This window comes from Brachypodium distachyon, chromosome 1 (genome assembly GCF_000005505.3).
Source record: "Brachypodium distachyon strain Bd21 chromosome 1, Brachypodium_distachyon_v3.0, whole genome shotgun sequence".
Taxonomy (NCBI): domain Eukaryota; kingdom Viridiplantae; phylum Streptophyta; class Magnoliopsida; order Poales; family Poaceae; genus Brachypodium; species Brachypodium distachyon.
The window spans coordinates 18,178,008-18,193,750 of NC_016131.3; the positions used below are offsets into that span (position 1 = coordinate 18,178,008).

At 51.9% G+C, this 15,743-nt stretch overlaps 1 protein-coding gene and 1 pseudogene across 1 annotated transcript; one reads left to right on the forward strand and one right to left on the reverse strand.

Moving 5' to 3' along the window:
- Positions 1-262: 262 nt before the first annotated feature.
- LOC100832818 lies at positions 263-4,168 on the reverse strand (annotated as a pseudogene).
- A 7,085-nt stretch (positions 4,169-11,253) lies between these two features.
- On the forward strand, positions 11,254-15,458 carry LOC100833129 (probable LRR receptor-like serine/threonine-protein kinase At1g74360). The gene is made up of 2 exons (XM_014898924.2): positions 11,254-11,697; positions 11,792-15,458. The coding sequence occupies exons 1-2, from the start codon at positions 11,652-11,654 to the stop codon at positions 15,124-15,126; spliced, it is 3,381 nt and encodes a 1,126-aa protein (XP_014754410.1). The 5' UTR covers positions 11,254-11,651; the 3' UTR covers positions 15,127-15,458.
- Positions 15,459-15,743: the final 285 nt, after the last annotated feature.

The window sequence follows — 15,743 nt, forward strand, 5'->3', positions numbered from 1 at the left end:
CATTTTCCACTCGTATCGCCATGTTCTTCTGCAGCCTTTGCGATGGCTGCCCTTTCTCTTTGCCTCTCCCTTTCTGCCTCACGAGCATCCTTCCTCCTTCGTTCCTCCTCTTGCATGCGCAGCGCTTTCTCCCTGTTTTTCCTCAGTGCTTTGTCAAAGTAACGACGTTGTTTCTCCCTATGCTCTTTGAGCTCTCTCTCTCTTGCTCCTCTTTCTCCTCAGCTGCAGCTTTTGCCGCACGCTCCTCCGCGTGGAAACGCTGCTATGCACTTCGTGACCTTGTCTTAATCTCTTCCACCACCCAATCTGGCATCTTCATGTCAATCCAACGATACCACATGCATAGGGGCGGAGGAGACTGCAAAAAAGCGTAATGTTACAAATAATTCGAATATGAGACACACAACATGTTTGCCCACACCTATATGTGCTTACCGGAGGCTTGTCGTAGGGCGAAACCGAGACAGCTGGATCATACTCATAGTTCGCACACATGAAAAACTTCATGCCCAACTTATCCAAAAAATCTGTCACCTCCTTCACCTTGCATAGATTGCCGCACCAACACCTCAAATGTTCCACCCCCGGAGGCAACATCGCTTATTTCATCTTCCTCAGCCTCTTGCCCTAGTCGGAGCAAGGCAAACTCATTGGGGACGCTGGAATATTGGAAAAAACAGTCGTGGGAAGAATGCTTGGATGACTACCAGAGATGAGGTATATGTAGGCTCTGAAACTCCTTTTCACAACATGTTTTCCCGCCAATGTTTCCCGCCATTTTTTTCCCGCCTTTTTTACCCGCCACCGTTTCCCGACTCGTTTTCCTGCTTCGTTTTCCCGCCAACGTTTCCCGCCAGGTTTTCCCACCACCGTTTCCCATTTCCCCTCTCCCGCCCCCTTTTTTTTCCCGCCACCGTTTCCTGCCTTGTTCTCCCTCCAAGGCTTAAGGGAAAGAGCACATCATCGTCTAAGGGCTAGACCACTACTACTTTGTACGGCTAGAGTTAGGTTATCGCATATTGACGTCTAGCGCCTTGTCGGCGGGCGCTACACCCATGTACCTAACGCCTTATATGTTGGCGCGAAACCCTTCGACAATTTTCCTAGCGTAACGACGGTGTTGTCCCAGTTTAGCGCCGGTCACCAGGGCATTGCCTTTAATAGTTCCGCACCTCGTCCGTAGGCGCTATACCATAATTGTGTCAATATTAAGTTCCAGTGACCTCCCAGAACAATATTAGCGCAGAAAGCGCCTAACCACAAGGCGTCAACTTCTGTAGTGCAGCGCCGCTAGCTGGGGCGTTACACCTTTTCGTGCCGGGTTGTGCGGCGTGAAGCCTACACAGTTAGCGCATACCAGCTAGGCGCTAACGTCGTTAATTGCTCATGAACTGAGCAAAGCACACAAGAACTGACAATAACAACTGACAATAACAACTAACAGATTTTCCAGCAATGCAACCCATTTAGGAAATTGCAACACATTAACTAATGTTAACAATAGTTAGATCCACACACATATATCATGAAGCAAGTTGGAGCATTGACAGCTATCACACAAGGTCGACACAAGTTCACAAAAGTTCACTAGATCAAACAATGTCCCAAGAATATCGTACTGCCATCTAATTTTTTTTGCTACTCCTAGTTGAGCGTCTAACAGCTTTTCGAATCGCCGTCTTCCGTTGCCGAACAGGTTGGACATCTTCTTCCTCTTCATCTTCGTCTTGTTCTTCATCTTCCTCCTCTTCCTCTTCTTCTTGATCTTCGTAGGAATCATCGAACACAACCTTCCTTCTCTTCTTGTAGTCCGAAGGAGTAAAGCGCTTGAAGGGCTTGCGAGGCTTCAATTTGATAGCAGAGCGCTGCCAGGCCTCCAAAGTGGTGTTGTCATCCACATCATCTCCTTCACCTTCCTGTGATTGAGAACAACACGTAAGTATAATAAATTAGACAAATGCCAAGCTTGTTCACTAAGTACTAGAATCAAACCTCCATGGACAGATCGTCTTCAAAGTGAGAACTGGAGGCTTCGACATCATCACCAGGAGAGGCTTCTACATCCTCAGCAGACTGTGATGGTGTCACAATCTCAGTATCATGGCTTCCCATAATGTTCGCTAGCCGCCGAAGTCTTTGTCCCGTTCGCTATAATTTCACAATTTAATATGCATTATGTAACCTTAACAACACTGTATGACTGTAAGATGATTCTTCATATGTACCTTCACAAACTCCCGAAGTGTGTTGTGACCTTCATGCCCCTTTCCCGTGGTTTCTAGAACTGACTGCAAGCATCGGCGTCCTTCCTGATCTCCTCGCGCTGTAAGATTCATGTTAGGGTCAATCGGCAAGTGGCAGCAAGCGACATGGAAACATGAATATTCGAAAACTTACCACAAACTTGAGCACAGGAGCAAAATATGTCTGCGTCCCTTCCCTTATGATTCGGTTGTACTTGAGGTCGGCTACATCGTCAAATAAGACGGGCTCTTCAAGAATATCCGGGTCATAAGCCGGTGGACATATAGTACTCTGGTGTTAGCAAGAAACCAACAAAGATAGTTGCTAAATGCTAGTGGGCAGTGCTCCCTAAGTTGGGATCCTCGAGCTTGGTTTGCCTTCTCAAGACACCGCTTGAACTTGTCCACGTGCTCTCCATGAACCACTGGCCAGTCATGTATTTTCTTGCACTTCTTCCTATCCATACTGCAAATTACAAGGCATGCTATTAGTACAACAAGATAAATGTTCACAATGGTTAACACCTTAAATGTTAACTCTTACTCATGAAGTCTTATGCTCGTGTCCTTCCTTTCCGGTGGGTTTGTCTGAAACAATCCAAATTGGGCCATGACACGATGTGGGAGATGAAATTCCACGGCCCACATACAAACCATGGGGCAACGAATCACCCATATATGTCGTTCTTCCAAGCACTTGGGGTTTAGCTCAAACTCGAATGTCTGGCCAAAAGTTGGCCCCACTCCGTATGGCTGCCACACAACCTACAAAATGTTGCCCCGTTCTAAGTTCAAGATTGGAATCATAACATGCAAACAAAGTGAATAAGTGTACATAGTTACCTGCTGCAGAGTTAGTGCATCAAACTCATTGGTGTATTGCTTGTAAAGAATTTTTGTGGAGCTCGTGCTCTCCGAGACCCGGTCCCACTTGTATGCCCAGGTTGGTCGACGCAGTGGGTTGCCATGATCATCCCAAGGCCGACCCACTGGGAAGCGCTCCCAGCTCCACACGGAAAGAAGAAGCAAAGGACCGCCAATCCCGCTGTCAGTACCGATCCTTCGACAAGCATCGTCCAACTGCAAACAATATAATGATTACACGTCACCCATAGAGTCAATTTCACAATTTGAAGTCAAATTAAACAATGTATGAACAATTTATTACCTATCGGTATAGGTAGGCAAGTGCCGCCGTACCCCAGCTCCATTTAGTGTCCCATAGAGTCAATGCCTTGAGCCACATCCATTGGGCTGTCCTCCCACCTCCGTCGGCAAATAGAGTCCTGCTGATGACGTACCACACGTACACGCGAGCGTCCTGCTGGACCATCTCATCTGGAGCATCAAGGGGGCACTGTGCAAAGTTTTGCGTGATCCAAGTATAAGTAGCTCCCGCCGGGACCCTGTCATGCATGGGGTCTTCAGCCTCAAGGGGTGCCCTCCCAATTAATTGCTGCATTTGCTCGCGCCACCCCGAAGAGTTCGTGTTCATGCATACGGGTTCTCCCTCGATGGGTAGTGCTAGGATCATGGAAACATCCTATAAAGTCATGGTCATCTCACCAGTCATTAGGTGAAATGTATGCGTCTCGGGCCTCCACCGGTCCACCAGCGTGGTGATTGCAGCAGCGTTCAATGAAGCCGTGGAGCGGGTTACCAGTTGTATGAACGGGAGGAGCCCGGTCAACTCGATGTACTATGTGTACCTCTCATCATACCGCATGGCGTTCGATGAGGCCCCATGAGACCTAAGTTTCAGTGGTCTTAGTTCCTGCAAAATAATAAACCCAAAAGTAAGAGAGTGATATTGAACCAAACAAGGATATGTCATAATTTGTATTGAAACTTCTAATTACCCTATTTTCCTCGCGCATCATACGCGCGCGGTGATGCTGATCATAATGCTCATTCAGAAGCGCCATCGTGTCTGCAATGGGCAATCAACACATTATTTCAAAAATGATGTTAGCTTCCCATGGTTAAAATAGGCAACAAATCTCCTACATCTCAATGTATGAGATTTGCAAAAAATAAGTCTGAAACAAAGCAAACCGATGCGTACATAACTACTATATTCACAATCACCATATAAAATGACCCGCACCAAAACATAATGTCCATTATGCAACAAAATAATATGGAGAACAATTAATAATGTTATTGTCCATAATATGTATACCTTAATGTCCATCCTAAAATGTCCATAAACCAGACACATTGACGAATTGGCCCACAACAGAAATTTATAAAGTTGTCTTTTTGCCATTACATAGATACGTACATATATATTATTCAGAACACTTCCTCATTTCATGTTATGTAATATGCAATGAGCCCTATCTTGGATGCTACTGCAATCTTTCACCTATCCTAAACAATATTTCTCTGTACAAAATGATATCAACTACACCTAAAAAGAGCAAAGTAACAAACAAAAACCAGACCATGCATATCATGTCATATTGCACCCTTTTCCTTTGTATACCTAAAAATAGCAAACTAACAAAAAGAACCAAAATGATATCAGGTTCCTACATTTTCCCTCACAATCAAATCTCCGAGTAGGTATAAAATCACTTGCACCCATTTCAGCCTTGTACAAAATGATAGCCGTGCAATCAAATCACTACAACAAAATTCTTCTACAATTTCTGATATGCACGGCTTACAACAATCAATGTAATAGAACTACTAATTGCAAATTGGACAGAGAGGCTGCTGCTTTCATCCATTCACTAGTTTCAACTCATAACAGAGGAGCTATCGGGTAACCTAGAAATTAATAGAACTACTCAATCCGAATTAACTAGGAACAAATTCGCAATGCTTACACATCTAGGGTTCTCCTATGGAGGATTTGCACATTTTAACTACGAACAATTTCGCTAACCTTAGAGATCTAGGGTTTGCCTAAACTTCAATCAAATCGGTCAAAATTTGCGGACGAACTAGCTGCAATCGACGAGGAATACCTACGGGGAACGAGGGGCAACAAATCTACTCACAAATCTGGGCGGAATCGAGGTTTACCTAGCGAGTCGTGCGGAGAAGAGAGGGGAACGCCGGCCCGTTAGTGCGTCCGATGCAGAGAAGGAACGGCCGCGCATTATATTCCCCAGACTATAGCGTCAAATCCCTGGGCGCTACATGACCTGATTGCTGGGCCCGTCTAATTCCACGCTGGTTTTGCCTGGCCACGCTGGCAGGACTTCAACGCCCACAGGCTAGGCGCGGGATGCACTACTTTAACGCCTCTTTGTCGGGCGTTGAGCAAAAAGGTTATCCTTGTGAAATAGTTTCGCGCGAGGTTCATCTGATGAAATAGATCGGCCACGAGGTCTGTTTTGTCGAAATCGACCTGGTGCGCATGCGCTTTTCCAACGGCTTCTTGCTACTCTAAAAAGACTAGGAGTAGTAAAAGACTTGCTGTGTGTTCCCATGATATGCCACGCATCACTACGGAGATCAAAATCTTTGACCATTCGATCGATCCACGGTACGATATGAACAGGACAAAATCGCAACGTCAGCGTAGAGCGTGCACACTTTGGATAGTTACAGCCTTGCAGGGTGGTTTTCGCATTCCTTTCTTTTTTAGGGATTCCTTTCCCGAACACTCCTATAAAAAAAACGCAAAGGATATATCATCACTTCTACTCTAACTTGATCGACCGATCCCAACTTTCCAAGGCAAACCTCCACGCGCGTTAGATAACAACCCGGTAAACCCCCGCGTAACAACCAGGGGCAGCACGCCCCGTCCCAAATTGCAAGCATGCGCCAAAACCCACACGCAAAACCAGGGTGGGTGGGTGGGTCGGTCTCGGCTCAGTATCGAATTGAGCACGCTGCGCATGCACGTACTACGTCGTACCGATCGATCCATCCATCAACCGATGCATGCAGCCGTGGATCCACATGAGTTGCCGGCGCGTACACGTCGATGCATAAACAATCTCGCCGCGTGTGTCCGGCTGGTGCCGTGTGCCGTTCCCGTCCGACCATGCATACGTACGAACCGATCGAATTCCCTTGATCTCTGCCTTGTCCCTCACGCACGTTCACTATGCATCGCTGTCGATGATCCGCACGCTCGGCGGGCACACGCAGCTAGGCATGCATGTGCCGCTGATCGCGACGTACGCACGCACGCATTCCAAGGACGGAAGAAGGAACAGAGTTTACCGCATAGAGACGTCTAAGAGAAAAAACGTTCCCAGCCGCACGCCTAAAAGCAACTTTCGCCCCGGCGCAAATCAAATTTCATCCGGCGTACTCAGTCCACCGCCAGAACAAAGGGCCACCAACAAAAAAAAGGACACGTGTACTGGACCACAAGCACGTTGTCTTCCTCCCTGCCCCGGCCTCCTCTTCTTCTTCCGCGCGCTGCTGCTTTCCTTCCCGCCGTTCCTCCTCGCCGCTGCTGCTCAACAGCCCGGAGGAGGAGACTGGGCGTGGGCCTCGGCGAGGAGCAGCTTCAGGGCGATCAGCGCCTCGCGGGCGCACCCGTGCTCAACTCCTTCTCCTCGTCTTCTCCATCTCTCTTGAGCTCCTTGCTCTCTCTCTCTCTCTCTCTCTCTCTCGCTTCTCCTCTCTCTGCAGCAAGGCGCCGCCGCCAAGGGGAACAGCCATTCCGGCCAGTCCCCGGCCCCATGCGCCACCCCCGGACCCGCAGCCCCCTCTTGAACGATGCCGCGTGCGCGAGGCGTTGCGCGATCGCCCGTCTTCCCGAGCTCCGGCGAGCTCCTCCGCCGGCTCCGGTGCCTCCCCCGACCCCGATCCGCGCCCGCGAGCTCCACCTCCCCCGCCCCCCCCCCCCCCCGCCCCCCCCCGCGAAGCCGCAACCGACCTCGCCTACGCTTCCCGCCGCCTGGAACTGCCCCGCGTCGCTGCTCTCTGCCGCCTGCCGCACGCGGCCGTCGCTGGCTTCCCCAAGCCCCGGATTCGCCCCGCCGACGCCGCCATTCTTCTCCCCGTGCTGACGCGCACGAGGAGAGTCCCTTGGAGCGCCCCGCCTAGCCCCTACGAGCCGGATCCGCGTCCTCAGCCCGCGAGGTGTTCCTCCCTGGCCGCGACGGACCGCTGCTCGCGTGCCGTCCCGGGCTTCTGCGCGCTCTCCCTCCCCAACTGCTGCGGCGCGCTCGGCTACGCCCGGGTCAGCGCGGACGCCTCCATGGCCACGCAGGCGCTGGTGGACGCCGAGGGCCGCTTCCTCGACGACTCCGCCAGCTGGGACCCGTCCATGCCGCCGCCGAACATCCTCCGGCGCACCAAGCTCTACATCTCCCAACGCGCCCCACGGCGAGCTCATCGGCGACTCTGTGCCGCGCTACTTCCTCGTCACCGCCGGCTGGGACTCGTCCATGGCCATCGCAGTGGCGGACGGCCTCATTCCCTGCTCGTCCGACGACGCCCGCGAGGTGTTTGTTAAAATGTTAGCCAATTTTGTTTTTTAATATGGGAACTGTGACTGGGTCCATAGTCCCCCCTAATCAAAAATTCGCCGGCGTCGCCAATACGAGCAAACGCCGGACTACAAATGGGGATGCTCTTATAGAGGGATCGATGGATCGTCCGCCGGCAGCTAGCTAGCTAGCAATAAAGAACCGTTTAACTGCCACGTAGTACTATTCCTGACGGCGGCATGGGTTTTGGCACGCAATTACACATGTGCGCCCGACCAGTTCCATGGACGCATGCCTCGATCGATCTGCTCGACCCAAACAATATCATTCTGACATTCTGTATCGATAATTAATTTCTGCCGCGATCCAATTATATAATACTCCCTCCGATTCTAAGTTCTTGCCGAAATATTACATGTATCTAGACGCTTTCAAAATTAGATACATCTTTATTTGGGCAAATTTGAATAAAGAATTTAGGATCGGAGTACATGAGAGTAGTTGATCCTCGATCATTAAGGCACGAGAGTAGTTTATGCTTGAAGATCCGTACGTCTCTTAAATTGCCAGGCGTAAAGTACGTACGTGTACGTATAGCAGTACCATGTAATCACAGGGCCGAGCAGAATTAAGAGAGGTTGCACGAGCTGGCGGCCCCATGCACGTCCCCGGCTTTAGCTCCCTGTCCGCGGCGCCGCGCGCGCGGCTAGGTGCAATGTTGTTACCGGATTTTGTTTGTCCGTGTCTCGTCTGGGAGCTAGCTAGAGGAGAATATCACACGCTGTTCTTCACGGTTGCTGCTTAATTTTGTTCGACCGACCAGCCTAATTAGTCTCCCGTCACGTACGCTGGCCTGGTCACCTAACCTGGAAAGAAACAAGCTAGATTGCTGGCTGGTGGGTAACTAACTCTTTTTCTTAGTCTCTCAGAAAAAAAGCTCTTTTCTTCTCCTTCGATCTGTTTTATTTTGAAAAGAGGCATTCACGGTAACTACTATCTCCATCACATATTAAGTGACGAAATATTATATGTATCTGGACGTTTTTTGTGTATAGATACATTTATATTTAGACAAATTTGAGTCACTTAATATGGGACGGAGGGAGTAACATTTTTTTTCTCCAAAAGGAGGTAACGTTTGATCGAGTCATGCACAGTCATAAACTAATTATTATTGTGTCATACAAAGTTTTATTACTAATGCATAGACCATTATGTAGGCGGCTGGTTAATCTCCCGAGCTGGTTAGATATAGGCTCTGCTTGCCTGAGGTTAGCGAGACGGCGGAAGTGGGCGGCGACGCGAGGGTAGCGGGAACGCGGGACGGCGATGGGGAAGATTCCAATTTTGAATTTTGATTTCAATCTGAATCCCAAATTTCAAATGATCCACATGTTTGAGGCTTTTTTGGCAAAATTTAAATTGAACTAGAGGGGAGGAAGGATGCGACGTCCTTTTATGGACAGTGTATATGCATAAGAATAGGTACAGTAAACGAAAAAAACAACAACACACTTACACATACATGCATCACACTATTCTATTAGACTATTACTAGCACGTACGCCGTTCAGAATGGTTGAATAATTCCCTTGACACTATATCTAACCAGCTGCTTGCACACCGTAGCCATATTTTCCCGTTTTTCCACACGCCTCCGGTAAAGAGAGGAGGTATGAATCCATTGAGTGGACAGATGGATGGCATGTAAAAGAACGAATTGGGTAACTATTAGTAGTAGCTAACAAATGTACGTACGTGTATAACTTTGAAAAAATAATATCCAAGATATTTCGGAGCAAGTCAAAGCACGGTGTTGGGTCGAAATTACTCAGGTATAGTAATCGCCGGAGAAAATACTCGTACCTTCGTACGGACACTATACGGACGGACTGATAGGTAGATGGACGTGGAACGCATCCATGCATGCATACATGTAAATTCAAAAGTTAGTCGTGCGATGCGACATACAACGATCAATTCAACCCCATGACTCCATGAGCTTTGCGTGCATGCTTGTAAGCCATGTATATAATAGAAAAAATGATGTACTCATTCTGATTCTAAATTTTTAATTCAAATTTGCCCAAATATGGATGTATCTATTCTTAAAAGGCGTTTAGATACTTTGTTTCTTAACTTTACGCTCTAGGATAATAATATGTATTATTTTGACAACAAGATCGGAAGAGTAAATTACTGCACGTCGCTATAATAAGGTTAGAAAAAACGTGTAGAAATATTGTCGAAGTTTTCTTAGAAAACAAGGCCTTGCCTTGCGACATGAAATGCTTGCGCATGCATGTCGACATCGACGAAAGAATCAAACCCGGCTCGTTGCAGGAAGCACGCGATCTAGCACGTGTTTTATTGATTTTTTTTCAACTGGTGTTTTATTGTTTTTCTTCAGAAGGATAACGGAAGTGTGCGTGCAGCCTGCGTGCGCTTGCAACGGTTTGCTTGTCGTCCTTCTCCGTCGTGGATGTGCACACAAGGGCATAGACCGTGGAGCAAATTACTTTGTGATATTTGCGAATTTATTCCTGATCTTCAGCGATTCTACTTTCCGGGGCACACGTCCGGACGTGTGATGATGTGTGCAGGATTATCCATCTTACCCGGCTGTTGGTTTCCGGTATGACAATTGACAGGTCGATCTCCTCCATCTTCTTGCTCTGGCTTTACAGTTTGTGCAAATTCCTTTTTGAGAAAGCACTGAAAAAAAAAGAAAGGAATTCCTTTCTAAGAAAGCACGAAAGCGCTTCATCTTGGCCTTGGAATAGGAAATATTCCCGACCGACATCGCCCACCTGATGTTGGATTCCGGGATTCCGGTTCCCACCACCGTTACCTTTTAAAAAACACGAAATCATGCGCATGTTATTACGCCTTCGAAATCACACGTATTGGAAAGCTTAGAATCATTCTTCTTCTTTTTTGCGGGGTTGGAAAGCTTAGAATCAGAAGGAAATTACGTGTATAACAAGAAAAATTAAGGAGGAGTTAGGAGAAGGGACGGACACGACGACATCATCAGATCATCAGGGTTTGCTTGCAAAGTTGCAATCCATCCTTCCCTCCATTCAATTTTGTCGCAACAAAGCTCGTGGCACGGGCACCCGTGCGCTCGTACGTGAGCCGTCCTGCGCTTCTCCTTCTGTCCCTGGCGGCAGGCTGACCAAACCAGAGCGTCGTCAACAAGGGCGGCCGGTGTTCCCTGGAAACATCGAGCAGCCCAAAAGATATAGCCCAAAAGGGCGCACGGTGTAGTAAATGGTTTGGTAAATACTATGAGTGGGAGTATAGCCTAAAATGGCTGGAAACGCAAGGATATGGCACGATAAATGCGTTCCCGTGAATTTCTAAGTTGGGAACGAGGAGCCCCCTGTCGTGGTCGTCGTAGAAACTTGGCTTGAGTTGAGATGTTACAATTGTTTGATTCGACTCGCCGCCTTTTCCTGTTCCTATGTTTATTCAGGGAACTGCTCACGAATGTTCGCTCAACCAAATGTTTTAAAAAGGCGACAAATCCAGGCCTTAGAATGGAAAAAAGGGGCGAGGAGGGGAAAGAAAAACCAGAGGCCAACATCCAAGTCAAAGCAGTCTGCTTCCGGCTCTCGGTGCAGTCAGCGGCAGCAATTAACAAAGCCGAGAACCTTGATCAAAACGGTATCGCGCAGGAATTCAAAGGCCCGACACGAGACAGCGACGGCCATGGGTCATACTACTAGGCTGTTCATCGGCTCCATCCACACGTGGATTATTAAGCCATAATTAGCCGTGACTTTTGTTTTGTTCATAAGTAAAGCCCTTTTGTCGTTCCTTGCCTACTCCATCTGGTCGTCTTCGAATTGTAGCAAGGACCAAAGGAACAGAGGAGGAGGAGAAGCAACTCTTACTCTCGCTTGCTTGCGCGCATGAGAATTGAGAAGGCTTCCCGCCCCGTCGTCGTAGCTTCCCGTGCCGTATAGAATTCTTCCATGATCCAGGAAGGCTGGCCATGTCTCCCCTGCTCCTCGAACTCCTCTGCCTACTCCTCGTCGCAGGTACGATTTCTTCGTGCTCTGTTCTGTTCTCGAGTTTCCTCTGTTCTTGGATTCCGCGTGGAGTTCTGAGATCAATTCCGTTGTTATCTTGAAGGTTCGGTGGTGCTGACAGGCGCCCAGAACGGCGCCGGAGAAGACAAGGCGGTGCTGGTAGAACTCAAGCGGTTCCTGCAGACGAACAACAAGGTCAACCGTGGCGACTACGACGCGTGGCCGGAGACGGCCACTTCCCCTTGCAATTGGGCCGGCGTCCGCTGCGACGCCGCGGGCCGCGTGGCTTCGCTGAACCTCTCGAACTCGGCCATCTCCGGCCCGGCCTTCGGCAACTTCTCGCGGCTCCCGGCGCTCGTCTCGCTCGACCTCTCCGATAACTCCATCACCGGCTTCCTCCCCGCGGACGACCTCAACCAATGCCGCGGCCTGACACACCTCAACCTCTCACACAACCTCATCACGGGCCCGCTCCACATCCCCGGCCTGACGAACCTCCGGACGCTCGACGTGTCCGGGAACCGGCTTAATGGCAGCGTGGCCGGTAACTTCCCTTCTATCTGCGCGGGAGAGCTTGAACAACTCGACATGTCCACCAACAGGTTCACGGGCAACATCACCGGCATGCTCGACGGCTGCGGGAATAAGCTGGAGCGCGTGGATCTCAGCTCCAACAACTTCACTGGCGAGCTATGGCCGGGCGTCTCAAGGTTCAGTCAATTCAGCGCCGCGGAGAACAACCTCACCGGGAGCATTCCGTCGAGCACCTTCCAGGACGGCTGCAGGCTCCAGTCCCTGGACCTCTCCGCGAACAAGCTGGCCGGCAGCTTCCCGGACTCCATCGCCAAGTGCCAGAATTTAACGTACCTGTCTCTATGGGGGAACAATTTCGCCGGAACGATCCCGGCTGGAATCGGGGAGCTGGGTGTCCTCGAGACGCTCATCCTCGGGAAGAACCGGTTCGACCGGCGGATCCCTCAAGCGCTGACGAACTGCACGGCGCTCCAGTTCCTGGACATGAGCAACAACTCCTTCGGAGGCGACGTGCAAGAGATCTTCGGAAGCTTCGCCCCGAGCCTCAAGTACCTCGTGCTGCATCACAACGGGTACACGGGCGGGATCGTGGCGTCCGGCGTGCTCCGGCTGCCGAGGCTCGCGAGACTCGACCTCAGCTTCAACGATTTCACCGGCTATCTGCCCCCGGAGGTGGCCGAGATGAAGAGCCTCAAGTACCTGATGCTAGCCGACAACAACTTCTCAGGCGGGATACCAACGGAGTACGGCCGGCTCGCGGAGCTCCAGGCGCTGGACCTGTCGAACAACGCGCTCTCCGGCGGGATCCCTGCGAGCGTCGGGAACCTCACCTCGCTGCTCTGGCTGATGCTCGCCGGGAACAAGCTCTCGGGACAGATACCGCGTGAGATCGGGCGCTGCAGCAGCTTGCTCTGGCTGAACCTGGCCGACAACAGATTAACCGGGGAGATCCCGCCGGAGATGGCAGAGATCGGGAACAACCCGGGCCCGACCTTCGCCAAGAACCGGGAGGACTCGAGCGTGCTGGCCGGGTCCGGGGAGTGCCAGGCCATGAAACGGTGGATCCCGGCCAGCTACCCGCCCTTCAGCTTCGTCTACACGGTCATGACCCGCGAGAACTGCCGCAGCATCTGGGACCGCATCCTCAAGGGCTACGGGATCTTCCCCATCTGCACGAACAACTCTTCGTCGCAGGTCAGGACCAACTCGATCTCCGGCTACGTGCAGCTCTCGAGGAACATGCTGTCCGGGCAGATCCCGTCGCGGATCGGCGCAATGCGGAACCTCAGCTTGCTCCACCTCGACGGCAACGGCTTCACGGGCCGGATCCCGCCGGAGATCGGCCAGCTGCCGCTCGTCATCCTCAACGTGTCCAGGAATAACATCTCCGGCCCGATCCCGTCCGAGGTTGGTCAAATTCGGTGCCTCGAGAGGATGGACTTGTCATTCAACAATCTCTCTGGAGAGCTCCCCGCGAGCCTGGGCCGACTCACCGAGCTGGCCATGTTCAATGTCTCGTACAACCCACTTCTCCATGGCTATGTCCCGACCGCCGGCCAGTTCGGCACCTTCGACGAGCAGTCCTTCATTGGAATCCCCAACATAACGCTGCATCGGGATCGAGCCGTCGCTGGGGCTGGCAAGCAACAACAACCAATGGAAGATGCTACTCGTGGCAGGAAGATGCTGCCGAGAACTATTCTGGCATGGTTCTTCTTCTCCCTCGTCGTCGCCTTCATCGCCGGCAGCGTCGTGTTCATCGTCACCAGCCTGCGCGCCCGGTACCCGGTGGACCAGGACCCGGACCTGGAGCACCCCAAGTGCGGCGGGGGTGGCGGGAACGGGAAGCACAAGTTATTCCAAACGTCATCGTCGTCGTCATCGCCGCTGCCGTCTTCTGGGTGGTCATCATCATCGGCGACCGGGTGCTCCTCTACTTCGACCGAGGCGGCGGTGAAGGTGTTCCGGCTGGACAAGACGACCGCATTCACCTACCGCGACATCGTGGCCGCCACGGGCGACTTCTCGGACGGCCGGGTGATCGGGCGCGGCGGGCACGGCGTCGTGTACCGCGGCGTGCTCCCCGACGGCCGCACCGTGGCCGTCAAGAGGCTCTCGAGATGTCGCAACGATGTCGGCGAAGAAGACGGGGACGGGGAGCGCGAGTTCCGGGCGGAGATGGAGGTGCTGGCGGGCCGGATGGGGTTCACGTGGCCGCACCCGAACCTGGTCACGCTCTACGGCTGGTGCCTCTCGGGGTCCGCCAAGATCCTCGTCTACGAGTACCTGGAGGGCGGCACCCTGGAGTCCCTCATCTTCTCCGACGCCGGTGTCAAGTGGGCGCGGCGGAAGGAGGTGGCCGTGGGGGTGGCCAGGGCGCTGGTGTTCCTGCACCACGAGTGCGCGCCCGCCGTGGTGCACCGGGACGTGAAGGCCAGTAATGTTTTGCTGGACGGCGAGGGCCGGGCCAGGGTCACGGACTTCGGGCTGGCCAGGGTGGTCCGGCCTGGCGACACCCACGTCAGCACCGTGGTGGCCGGCACCGTGGGGTACGTGGCGCCGGAGTACGGGCAGACGTGGCGCGCCACCACGAAGGGAGACGTGTACAGCTTCGGCGTCCTGCTCATGGAGCTCGCCACGCGCCGGCGCGCCGTTGGCTACGGCGAGGAGGACGACGAGTGCCTCGTCGACTGGGCTCGCCGCGCGGCCAAGGAGGGATGGAAGGGAAGACAACAGCAGTTGGTGAAAGCGCAAGCGGGGGGTGATCGATTGGCGACGAGCGGCGAGGTGTTCTGGGAGCTGCTGGCGATCGGCCTGCGGTGCACGGCGGACGCGCCGCACGAGCGGCCGGACATGCCGGAGGTGCTCGCCGCTCTGCTGGACGTCGACGCCGACGGCGAGTAAACCAGCAGGTGTTCGACGACGTGACGTGCGCACGTACGAGAAGACAAGTACAGAAAAATTGATTCGTTTGTGTACAAAATTTTACAGAGTTTTTGGTCGTTTGATTAGTCTAGGTTGGGGTTCAATGTTGGGACGGGTAGAATCATAGAACACACATGTACTTAGGAGCAAAGCAAAGAGAGAGAAAGAAGAAAGTTTTGGTAGCCGATATGTATACACTTGTTGATTGCATCTGTATAGTCCGGCAAAGGGTCGTCACTGTATGTGTATGTACACGCTAACAGAAAAAATAATCGGCGGTCGCTGTCTTGGACCATGAAGCCTGTTCGCTCCGACCGCGGATCGAGCGGTCAAAGAATATACTTATTTTCTGATGGGCACGTGATGACGACATCCTGGATGGAAACGCATCAACACCCATCATGGATCCCCAAGTCTTTTCTGGAGCAGCACAAGCCGTTGGTAAAGCGCGGGCGCACCGCAACAGAAAGCTCATGAACCATCATGATCCAGGGCCCTCTCAGATCACATGGGATCGAACTGAATCCGTAGGCCACACAGCTGCTCCGATTGGAGATAGCGTGCACGGCTGTGAGCCGCCGCTTCCTTCGGGAAAC

Excerpts from the sequence above, each read along its gene's own strand:
- LOC100833129 (XM_014898924.2), top strand. The coding sequence starts at position 11,652 with ATGTCTCCCCTGCTCCTCGAACTCCTCTGCCTACTCCTCGTCGCAG. Across the intron at positions 11,698-11,791 it reads CTGCCTACTCCTCGTCGCAG|GTTCGGTGGTGCTGACAGGC; the intron begins GTACGATTTCTT and ends GTTATCTTGAAG.